The following is a 12,781-nucleotide window of genomic DNA, read 5'->3' on the forward strand; positions in this document are numbered from 1 at the left end:
AATCATAGAGAAGGCTTGATTCAAGAACAAACTTTGTGATTTAGAGATTCTAGCACTAAAGTTATCCTGTTACTTATTATTTGGCAGTATCGGATGGACTAGAGCCTTAAAGCAATAGGCTTCCCCCAAGGCTCCGTCCATTCTTTTGGTCCTCAGAGGAAAATGCAGCATCATCCATGGCCAAACGTGAGTGACTTGACTGGCCACACTTCCCATTTTGTTCTTAGATCCTTCACTCGTAACCAAGCCAGCAGTTGTATGTATTTAACTACCTAACTTCCAGACCAGAAACACCCTCACTTTGATTACTATATCTGTCCCGTCTGTTGCACATAATGTCCAGAAACTTTGCTGACAGTCAGAACTATTATATTTTTTATATTTTATATACAATTATTATCCAGAAAATAATTAATTTGGGGACACTAAAATTCTCCAGAGTATACAGACGGCATAAATTGAGGAAAATCGGTGAATAAAGCAAGAAGCTATTACTGAGTCCTCCTTAAGCATTGATTACATAAAACCAACAGTCTGAAACTGAAGAAAACCCAGAGATGGCTTTTAAAATAGACACAATTTGTTCATCTGCTACAGAAGATTGTTCTTTTTACCACTTTTAGCGTTTTAAGAAACTAAAATGCCATTAACCTCTATTAAAACAAGAGGTAATGGGGTGTACCTGATGGACTACTTACATGCAAGGTGTTAGTGATTAATAGAAATTGCAGGACCTGAGCCAGAAAGGAAACTCATTTTGGTCGTCTCTGAAAGCCTTTAGTCTTTGTAAGAATCGCCAGAATCAACTGATCTTGTCTTTTCTTGTCACTGCAGCCCAGTTGAGACCACTGAATTTAGTTGTCTATACCCTTAGATAGACGATATTTTAGGGGCTCCTGACACCATTCCATAGTATGAAGAAAAAAGCTAGCATTTTCATCAGTTACCAAAACTGGGGTCAGGGTTGACAGACGGACAGGAACTTCATCTACACTTTCTCAAAAAACTGATACAATATAGCAAACAAAAAGTATAGCAAAAACGAAGAGATGACACAATACGCTTATCATTTCTTTATATTTATACCAACAGCCCTTCCCTCAAAAATGAGGATATCGTTCAAGATTTTATCTTTATTCACAGAATGTTTAAAATCTTTAATTTTATATGCCGAAGACACTTCTGATTTGTTGAATTAAGTGACTGCCGGTGTGCTAATGCTTCTAAAAAACAGCATTAGCCTTCTCCCATCAAAAGTCCAGAAGCTGCCCTTGAGTCGTCAAAATGTTTGCCTTAATTTGCAATCGTTATGACTTGAGTCAAACGCTTATACCTCATTTTTGTCGTGTAGGTGAAGATATAATTGCAAATCGTTCACAGCCTTGAGTCAGATCAGGAGATCATTAGAGGATGTGAGCGTCCCAGAGGGGCGCTGACCCCTGCTCGGAGACCCACCCCTTGCGGCAGCGCCCCGCAGCCCAGCACAGGGCGGCGCCTCAGTTCCGCTGACCTGGCTGTGTCCGCGGTGTCGCCGAGGCCGGCGCAGTTATTTATGACTACGTGGTTTGGCTGGGGTTGCGGGGCCCGGGAGCAGCAGTGATCCGCCGCCTTTTCCAGGCTCTTCCCGGGCCGAGCCCCTAATCTCCCGTGCTAAAGTGGCGTCGCGAATCCCCCGGGCCGCGCGACTGTAGGCGTCGCTCTCGGCCAGCAGCCTAGCTCTCGGCACCGACTTCTCGCGAGGCTTCGGCGCCCCCCTCCGCCCCTGCTCCTCTGTCCTTCGCCCCCTCCCAGCTCCGGAGAGGGCGGCCTCCGCTATGGCTGCACTGCGAAGGCTCCTATGGCCGCCGCCCCGGCTGCCGCCTCCGCTCTGCTCTCACCAGCCCCTTCTTGGGCCGTGGGGGCGGCCTGCAGGGAACGCCCCAGGCCTTCCTGGCCGGCCCTTCTCCTGCCGGGAGGATGAGGAGAGGGCAGTGGCGGAGGCGGCTTGGAGGCGACGGCGGCGCTGGGGAGAGCTGAGCGCGGCGGCTGCGGCCGGCGGGGGGCTGGTCGGTCTCGTGTGTTACCAGCTGTATGGGGACCCCAGGGCCTGCTCGCCGGCGACCGGGCGGCCCTCGGAGAGCGCGGCCGCGGAGCCCGAGGACCCACCCCGTGGCCGGGGGCTGCTCCCCATCCCGGTGGCGGCTGCCAAGGAAACGGTAAGCGGGCGCGCGTCCCACCTGCGCGGGGCTGTGACCTTTCTGCCGGGTGCGCAGGACCCTGGAGGCTGCGGGGACTGTGCGAGCGCTGTGGCCGCGGGTGGGGAAACCTCCCGTGAGCTAGGCTGACACCTTCTAGGCCGAATTGCCTGGGAGCCGATCACCCACGTGCTGGGAGGACAAGTGATGCTGTCACTGATGCATCAGGACCATCAAGGTGGCTGCAGCTACCAAGTATCAATCCAAACCCAAAACCAACAACCCTCCCCTGTTAAAAAAAAAAAAAAAAAGAAAAAAAAAAAAAAAGATTTAGAAATGAAGGCCGTGACAGGCAGAAAGTGGACCGCTGTAGATTTGGGAAAAAGAAACCCCTAGACTGTGCAGAGTGACAACAAATGTCTGGTGCTTTAGGATGAGTTTCGAAGCAGGGGTCTGACATCTCAAAAACCACTATATTAGCATCTGGGAATTTATTAGTCCCAAGAGAGGAAATGCTAAACCTGCATACTAATCTCCTTATCATACACAAGGAATGATGTTACCAGATAGGAAAAGAAAAAAAAAATTATTCAAAAAGAGCATATGTATTTATCTCTTTTTCCTTCTCTGACTAAATCCAGAATCCCGTTAGTAGATACAATAAAATACAGAATGGATAGGACAGCAAATGTAGGAGGTTGTGAATGATGCTAACTCCGACAGAAGAAAGTCACATGAAAACAGTCATCTGTCATTATGTAGTTAATAATATAAGGTAAAGATATGTGAAAGGCAAGAGTGAGTAAAGGAGCGTGATTTTTTTTGTCACCTCAGTATATTTAATAGTCATGCAAATGACTAGGAAAATTGGAGAAATTTTCCTTGCAAGACTCAAAGAGAGTGAAAGACTTAGATGAAAATAATTTAGAAAACAGGCACCTATGCTGTTTTTAACTTAATAAAATTTACATAGCCTTTGTTCTTAATACACAGTGGTGATCTGATACAAGTACATCAGTTCCTTTGGTGGGGGTTGTCAATGCAATTAGGTTACAGAATCTAATTTATGGACTATGTAGCAGCAGATCACAAGCACATAACATAACGTACTTTTATACATGTATATTTAAAATACTAGGAAATACCCTCAACCTCCACCTCCGCTCCCTACACACATACACATACACTTTTGTGGCTTGGCAAAGAGCATAGTGTTAGAATTATTCATGACAAAACTTTTAATTACCCATAGTTGATCTAGGAACAGATCAGCAAGGTAGGGAATTCAGGTAGTATTTGCTTTTCTTTCTTAAAATTAATTTTACTTTTACGGTTGAGAGATGGTATCGCACAGTTTTTAAAAAGACCATGTTCAGAAAGCTAGAACTGTGGCTCCACCACTTGCTACTTGTGTCATTATGGAGAAATTGCTTAACCTGTCCATGTCCGTTTCCTCACCTGTGAAATGAGGCTAATAGTCTCCTAGGGTGTTATGAAAGTTAAATGAGTTAACCCAGTATATTTTTAAAAATGGTATTACTAGAGAATATTCAATAAATTTTTTATTCATTATTGTCCACTTTTGTGCACTTACATTATTATTGTTTAGTGTTTATGAAAATTTCTGTCCATTGACTGGGCTTGGTGGCTCATGCCTGTAATCCCAGCACTTTTGGGAGGCTGAGGAGGGCGGATCATGAGGTGGGAGTTCAGGACCAGCCTGACCAACATGGTAAAACCCCCGTCTCTACTAAAAATACAAAAATTAGGCTGGCGGTGGTGCTCACCTGTAATCCCAGCTACTGGGGAGGCTGAGGCAGGAGAATCGCTTGAACCTGGTAGGTGGAGGTTGCAGTGTGGTTGAGCGATGATCGTGCCACTGTGGTCCAGCCCTGGAGACAGAGCAAGATTCTGTATAAAAAAAAAAAAGAAAGAAAATAAAATTTCTGTTCATTGTTTTAGAATTCAAATAATGCTAAAGTCCTGTGTCTTACCCTTCTCTAGCCTCTAGTCCTGCGTTCTGATGGTCATACCTCTTGTATTTCCCTCTCTGAAAGCTTTTATGATCTTATCTTTATCCCTGTTGCTTGAAATTTTTCCAGTAATGAGCTTTGGTGTGGGTATTTTTTCATTGAATGTGCTAGGTTCTTAAGGGGCCTTTCAAAATGGAAATCTGTGTCTAAAAGTTCTGGGTAATTTTCTTGTATTATTTCTTTAATGATTATTTTCTTTACCCTCTTTCTCTTCTGTTTTTCTGAAACTGCTGTTTGTTTGAAGTTAAATTTCCTGACAGATCCTAATCTAATTCTTTTTTTTTGTTGTTTGTTTGTTTGTTTTGAGATGGAGTTTCACTCTTGTTACCCAAGCTGGAGTGCAATGGCATGATCTTGGCTCACTGCAACCTCTACCTCCTGGGTTCAGGCAATTCTCCTGCCTCAGCCTCCCGAGTAGCTGGGACTATAGGTGCATGCCACCATGCCCAGCTAATTTTTGTATTTTTAGTAGAGACGGGGGTTTCACTATGTTGACCAGGATGGTCTCAATCTCTTGACCTCATGATCCACCTGCCTCACCTTCCCAAAGTGCTGGGATTATAGGTGTGAGCCACCATACCCGGCCTCTAATCTAATTCTAGCCATTACCATGTTTCAGCTTTCAAAACTGAAATATATTTGAAATATATTTTTGTCTATTTGTTTTTATAAGAGATATCCTGGACTTTATCTTCCAGCCTTCCTACTGAATTTTTTATTTCTGCTATTCTACTTTTTAATTCAGTGAGTGATTTTGTGTTCTCTGATATTCATGAGTTACAGCATTCTATTTTGCTTCATGCCTGCTATATTTTCTCTTTTTGCTGTAAGGATATAAATTATAACTTTGTTTTGTCTTCTAAGGATATAAATTATAACTTTGTTTTGCTTTCTCTGTGCATTGCTTTACTTCTTCCAGGTTCTTTTTTATTTCTGTTTGATTTTATAAGCTCTCGCTTTCATTTTGGAGGTTTTCCTCACATATCTGTGGTTGTTACCTATTATTTGAGAACCTCTCAGAAGGTCTTTGTCCTTAACATGGCCTTTCATTTGGTGATCTGGGCTTTTTATTAGTGTAGCATCCAAATGTCAATATTTTATAGCTCTTTGTCTCTGATGCTGTTGAACTTCTACAAAAAATAGGAGAGGTAGGAGGCGCAGTAGTCTTCTGGAGGCAGGCACATGTGCACATATGTGTTAAGAGCATGTATGTTGCTATCTAATGATATACTTAGGTATTGTTATCTAATCCTCTGCTTTTAGCCCCACTACTTATTTGACTCTGTAGCTCATTAGTTCCCAAGGCCTTGTCCATTTTGGGATTCTCTACAGCAAATATTAATACCTTACTTCTATTTGGTCTTCTCTGCAGTACGCAGGTAGTGCTTCTGTTCTCTTAAGTCATTTATCACTCCTTCATTTCTTCAATTTTATAAAAATTTTTAGAAATTAATTATCTTGAATGTTTTAGTCTCCCCTTCTTTTTCTTATCTCCTTTGTATTTTTGACCTTTTTATATTTCTTTACTGTGAATTTAATGTGTTTAAGGGAAGAAGATGTTGAAAAAGAATCATGGGGTCAATCTGCCATTTTTCAGAAATATGGTTTTAGTCGCATGTGCCTGTAGTCCCAGCTACTCAGGGAGCTGAGACAGGAGGACCACGTGAGCCCAGGAATTCAAGGCTACGATGGTCTGTTATCATGCCATTCCATTCCAGCCTGGGACACAGAGCATGACTTTTCTTGAAAAGGAAAAAGAAGTTTTATTTTAAACCTATGCTGCCACTTCATTTATCATTCTTATTGTTATTTTGAGATGGAGTGTTGCTTTATCACCCAGGCTGGAGTACAGTGACATTACCTTGGCTCACTGCAACCTCCCCCTACGAGGTTCAAGCGATTCTTCTGCCTCAGCCTCCTGAGTAGCTAGGATTACAGGTACCTGCCACCACACCTGGCTAATTTTCTAGTATTTTTAATAGAGACAGGGTTTCACTATGTTGGCCAAGCTGGTCTTGAACTTCTGACCTCAAGTGATCCACCTGCCTCAGCCTCCCATAGTGCTGGGATTACAGTCATGAGCCACTACGCTCTGCCCATTCATTTTGATGTTTAAAACTATAGCTAAGAACTTCTGATTTATAAAGCCTCTTTTAAGTATAATATGCTGCTAAGCATAAACCTGACATATATATTAACCTGTATCTGTTGTAAGAATAATTTAACTGATGGAAGTGAACAGCAGTAACTTATAGAAATACAGTTCTTTTACAATAGCCTTGAAGATTTTTATGGCAAAGATATTGGCTCTGAACTTCAGAAGGCCTTCCCTGACTCCATAGATTTGTTAAAATATCTCTCTAACTTTCAGATAATGACTTCTTTGTAATTATTTGTTCATTGTTTGTCTTCTTTACTTGTCTTAGCCCTTTAAGGAGAGGCACTGTGTTGGTCTTGGTCATCTTCATATCTTCATTGCCTGGTAAGGGTCCTAGCCTGATAGGCACAATATGTATTTGTTGAATAGATAAGCTTATGCTAAATATGTGTATAGAATATACAAACTGTGAGAATTGAGTTTAATATTTTGTTCAGCTAAAGTACTTATTTATAGCATTTGAATTGGGATGACTTCAGTAAAGGTCAAAATTCCAGGCTTTGGGAAACCAGATCACGTGGCACTGTATTTACTTTAATTGTGCAAGTTTGAGTTGCCAAAATATTTTAGTAAACTATGGCTTTGACTTTTATATATATTACAAAGATGTTGACAAGATTATGTTTAGAACCTCAAAAGTTTTAGCCTTAAAGCACTATTTTTATTAGTGGGAAAAATTTTTATACTAGAACTGCCTTTTTTTTCTGGACCACAATAAAAAAAAAAACGATTAAATTGCTTAATATACTTAAGTGTTTTACTTATTGTACAGAAGACATGATCTGTTTTATGATTTGTTCGGCCAAAGAAGCTTCAAGTAACATGTTTGCGTATTACTCAAGTGGGAAACAAGTTAGATGAATTTTGTGTCTCTTTCATATCTATAATAATTAATCATACATTGTTAAGTTTCTTTCACTATATCTTTTCCAGCTTCTTTCTCAAGTCCTCATGTCTTTAGATGTGAGGATATTCTTGCTTTTCTCCAGAATATTGAAGAATTTGCCAGGTGCATACAGGCATATCTCGTTTTGCTATGCTTCATTTTTTTTGTCCTTCACAGATAACTGCATTTTTTACAAGTTCAAGATTTGTGGCAACAATGAATTGTGCAAATATGTTGGCACCATTTTTCCAACATTATATGCTCACTTAATGTTTCTTTGTCACATTTTAATAATTCTTGTAATATTTATTATTGTATCTGTTATGGTGATCTGTGATCAGTTATCTTTGATGTTACTATTGTAATTGTTTTGGGGACAACATGTACCACACCCATATAAGACAGCAAAGAATAAATGTTATGTGTGCTTTACTCCATGGACCAGCTGTTCCCTAGTCTCTCTCCTTCTCAGGCCTCCCTGTTCCCTGAGTCAATAGTGAAATTAGGTCAGTTACTAACCCTCGAAGGGCCTCTAAGTGTTCAGGTGAAAGGAAGAGTTGCACATCTCTCACTTTAAATCAAAAGCTAGAAATTATTTAGCTTAATGAGGAAGGCATGTTGCTCAAAGAGTTAGCCAAGTTGTGAATGCAACAGAAAAGTTTTTGAAGGAAATTAAAAGTGCTCTTTGTGAACACACAAATCTTGAGAAGACAAAACAGCCTTGCTGCTGAGATGGAGCAAGTTTTAGTGGTTTGGATAGAAGACCAAACCACAATATTCCCTTAAGACAGAGCTTAATCCAGAGCAAGGCCCTAATTATCACCAATTCTTTTAAAGCTGAGAAAAGTAAGGATGCTGCAGAAGAAAAGTTGGAAGTTAGAGATTGGTTCATGAGTTTTAAGGAAAGAAGCCATCTCCATAACATAAAAGTGCAAGGTAAAGTGGCAAATTATGATGTACAAGATGTAGCAGGTGATCCAGAAGATTTAGCTAGGATAATTGATGAAGGTGGTACACTGAACAACAGATTTTCAGTAGAGATGAAACAGCCTTTTACTGGAAGAAGATGCCATCTAGGACTTTGATAGCTAGAGAGAAGTCAATGCCTGGCTTCAAAGCTTCAAAGGATAAGCTGATTCTTTTGTTAGGGGCTAATGCAGCTGGTGACTTAAAAGTTGAAGCCAATGCTCATTTACCATTCTGAAAATCCTAGGGCCCTTAAGAATTACGCTAAATTTACTCTACCTGTGTTATATAAAGGGAACAACAAAGCCTGAACAACATATCTGTTTACAGCATGGTTTACTGAATATTTTAAGCCCACTGTTGAGACCTACTGCTTAGAAAAAAAGATTCATTTCAAAATATTACTGCTCATTGACATTTTACCTAGTCACCCAAGGAGTCTAATGGAGATTTACAAGGAGATGAATGTTTTTATGCCTGCTAACACAGAATTCATTCTGCAGTCCACGGATCAAGGAGTAATTTTGACTTTCACATCTCCTTATTAAAGAAATACATTTTATAAGATTATAGTTGCTGTAGATGGTGATTCCTCTGATGGATCTGGGTAAAGTGAAATGAAAACTTTCTGGACAGGATTCACCATTCTAGATGTCATTAAGAACATTTGTGATTCATGGGAGAAGGTAAAAATATCAACATTAGCAGGAGTTTGGAAAAGTTAATTCCAACCCTCATAGATGACCGTGAGGGATTCAAAATTTCAGTCAAGGAAGTAGCTGCAGAGATAGTGAAATAGCAAGAGAACTACAATTAGAAATGGAGCCTAAAGATATGACAGAATTGCTGCAATTTCATGATAAAACTTTAATAGATGAGGACTTGCTTCCTATGAGTGGACAAAGAAAATGGTTTTTTGAGATGTGGTCTAATCATGGTGGAGCTGCTGTGAACATTGTTGAAATGACACAAAGATTTGGAATATTCCCTGAACTTAGTTGATAAAGCAATGGGAAAGTGATATGGTTTGGCTGTGTGTCCCACCCAAATCTTACCTTGAATTGTAATAATCCCCATGTGTCATGGGAGGGACCTGGTGGGAGGTAATTGAATCATGGGATGGGTTTTTCCCATGCTATTGTTGTGATAGTGAATAAGTTTCACAGGATCTGGTGGTTTTATAAAGGGGAGTTTATAAAACCCTGCACATGCTGTCTTGCCTGCCACCATGTAAGATGTGGCTTCACTCTTTTGCCTTTTGCCATGATTGTGAGGCTTCCCCAGCCATGTGGAACTGTAGTCAATTAAACATCTTGACTTTACAAATTACCCAATCTTGGGTATGTCTTTATTAGCAGTGTGAGAACACACTAAGACAATAAATTGGTACTGGTAGAGTGGGGTGCTGGTCTAAAGATACCCAAAAACATGGAAGTGGCTTTGGAACTGGGCAACAGGCAGAGGTTGGAACAGTTTGGAGGGCTTAGAAGAAGACACAAAGATATGGGAAAATTTGGAACTTCCTAGAGACTTGTTGAGTGGCTTTGACCAAAATGCTGATAGTGATGTGGACAATAAAGTCTGGGCTGAGCTGGTCTCTAATGGAGATGAGGAACTTGTTGGAAACTGGAGCAAAGGTGACTCTTGGCATGTTTTAGAAAAGAGATTAGTGGCATTTTGTTCCTGCCTTAGAGATTTGTGGAATTTTGAACTTGAAAGAGATAATTTAGGTTATCTGGTGGAAGAAATTTCTAAGCAGTAAAGTGTTCAAGAGGTGACTTGGGTGCTGTTAAAAGCATTCAGTTTTATGTATTCGCAAATATGTGGTTTGGAATTGGAACTTATGTTTAAAAGGAAAGCAGTGCATAAAAGTTTGGAAAATGTGCATCCTGATAATGCAATAGAAAAGAAAAACCCTTTTCTCAGGAGAAATTCAAGCCAGCTGCAGAAATTTGTATAAGTAACAAGGTGCCAAATGTGCATCGCCAAGACTATAGGAAGAATGTCTCCAGGGAAGATCAGAGGTCTTCATTGCAGCCTCTCCCATCACAGGCCTAGAAGCCTAGGAGGAAAAAAATGGGCCGGGACTAGGATTTTGCTGCTTTGAGCATTCTTGGGACTTGGTACCCTGTGTCCCAGCCATAGCTAAAAAGGGCTAGTGTAGAGTTCAGGCTATTGCTTCAAAGGTGCAAGCCCAAGCCTTGGAAGCTTCCATGTGGTGTTGGGCCTGTGGATGCACAGAAGTAAGAATTGAGGTTTGGGAACCCCTGCTTAGATTTCAGAGGATGTGTGGAAATGCCTGGATGTCCAGGTGGAAGTCTGCTGCAGGGACAGAGCCCTCATGCAGAACCTCTGCTAGGACAGTGCAGAAGGGATATGTAGGGTCAGAGCTCACACACAAAGTCCTCACTGGGGCATTGCCTAGTGGAGCTATGACAAGAGGGCTACCATCCTCCAGACTCCAGAATGGTAAATCCACTGACAGCTTGCATCGTGCACCTGGAAAAGCTGCAGACGCTTAACACCAGCCTGTGTTAAGCAGCCAGGAGTGGGGCTGTACCCTGCAAAGCCACAGGGACAGAGCTGCCCAAGGCTGTGGGAGCCCACCTCTTGCATCAACATGAATCTGGATGTGAAACATGGTGTCAAAGGAGATCATTTTGGAGCTTTAAGATTTGACTGCCCTGTTGGATTTTGGACTTGCATGGGGCCTGTAGCCACTTTGTTTTGGCCAGTTTCTCCAATTTGGAATGGGTATATTTACCCAATGTCTGTACTCTCATTGTATCTAGGAAGTAACTATCTTGCTTTTGGTTTTACAGGGTCACAGGCAGAAAGGACTTGCCTTGTCTCAGATGAGACTTTGGACTATGGACTTTTGAGTTAATGCTGAAATGAGTTAAGACTTTAGGGGACTGTTGGAAAGCGTGATTGGTTCTGGAATGTGAGGACCTGAGATTTGAGAGAGGCCAGAAGTGGAATAATATGGTTTGGCTCAGTGTCCCACCCAAATCTCACCTTGAATTGTAATAATCACCATGTGTCATTGGAGGGACCCAGTGGGAAGTAATTGAATCGTGGGGGTGGGTTTTTCCCATGCTGTTGTCCTGGTAGTAAGTCTCACAAGATCTGATGGTTTTATAGAGGAAAGTTCCTCTGCACATGTTCTCTTGACTGCTGCCATCTCAGACATGACTTTGCTTCTCATTTGCCTTTCAACATGATTGTGAGGCCTCCCCAGCTATGTGAAACTGTTAGTCAATTAAACCTCTTTCCTTACCCAGTCTTGGGTATGTCTTTATTAGCAGCATGAGAACAGACTAATACATAAGGTTTGAGAGGATTGACTCCAGTTTTGGAATAAGTTCTACTGTGGGTAAAATGCTATCAGAGAAATCCTTCTTTCATGAAAGAAGAGTCCATCAATGTGGCAGACTTCATTGTTATCTTATGTAAGAAATTGACACAGCCACCTCAAACTTCAGCAGCCAGCACTCTGATCAGTTAGTGGCCACCAACATCAAGGCAAGACCCTTCAGCAAGAACAAATTTTGATTTGCCTAAGACTCTGATGATTATTAGCACTTTTTTAGCAATAAAATATTTTTAAATTAAGGTATGTACTTTTGTAGACATATGCTGTTGCACACTTAATAGACTAATTATAGCATAAACATAACTTTTATGTGCACTGTGAAACCAGAACATTTATGTGGTTCACTTTGTTGTAGTATTTGCTTTATTGTAGTGGTGTGGAACTAAACCTGCAGTGTATCTGAAGTATGCCTGTAGATAGAGAAAAGTCCCAGTTTTTCATGGTGAGGTAAGTTGCATAGACATGAAATTGAAGATAAGCTAATTCTATGTAGAATAGCATTGTTGTATGAGAAGCTAAACTAGTTAATCCCCTCTTAGTTTGTTCAGTAACTTTGTGACAAATAAGTCCACGAGAGCCTGGATGCCTTATAATGGCTTGACTATCTCATACATTCACATACAATGCTTTGAGTATAGATTATGTTTCCCTAGGTAAATCACACAGTAAAATTTTGATCAATTTGGAGAAAACAATTTCATCTTTCTGATTACACAAACCTGGAGTTGTGTACAGTTCTAGTCTGGGTTTCTGGGAAAACTAGTTAGAGCGTTTTGTGGATGTCCTTTTATTGAAATTTACATTGGGAATCAGCACCTGAAAGAGTTATAACCTTGTACTTAAATTTTTTAAAAAAATTTATTTATTCTTTCCCAGCACTTGGAAAATTTCAAATAATGTACAGCAGTCAGTAGAGCAATCATCATCAGTAGAGCAGTTTACTGACTGTGTTTCCCTTTTGCATGATTGTAAAGTCAAAAAATCATGAGTTGTACCACTGTTAAGTCAGGACTATCTGTATAGGAAAAAACATAGCACAGTATGAAGAGAAAAAAAGAAATATGGACGAATGAAGGTATATAACAATTTTTTTCTTGGTCTATGTAATCTCCACCTTAAAACATTGCAAATATTGAATTGTATTTGGAATTGGATTTCAGTTGTATTAATTATTTGAATTAATGTGTC

General features: G+C 40.6%; 1 protein-coding gene across 5 annotated transcripts in view; it reads left to right on the plus strand.

The window, feature by feature from the left end:
- Nucleotides 1-1,760: 1,760 nt before the first annotated feature.
- Nucleotides 1,761-12,781, plus strand: part of MICU3 (mitochondrial calcium uptake family member 3) — a 94,912-nt gene continuing 83,891 nt past the window's right edge. For 2 of the 5 annotated variants that reach the window (XM_032288354.1, XM_032288355.1), the window contains exon 1: nt 1,765-2,195. In XM_032288354.1, the coding sequence (XP_032144245.1) occupies nt 1,815-2,195 (381 nt within the window). In that variant the 5' untranslated portion in view covers nt 1,765-1,814. Of the gene's footprint in view, nt 2,196-12,781 lie in introns of all 5 variants that reach the window. The other 3 variants (XR_004272002.1, XM_032288356.1, XM_032288353.1) reach the window with 3 other exon arrangements.

Source organism: Sapajus apella, unplaced genomic scaffold (assembly GCF_009761245.1).
Source record: "Sapajus apella isolate SASKATOON/1434 unplaced genomic scaffold, GSC_monkey_1.0 scaffold21, whole genome shotgun sequence".
NCBI classification, from domain to species: domain Eukaryota; kingdom Metazoa; phylum Chordata; class Mammalia; order Primates; family Cebidae; genus Sapajus; species Sapajus apella.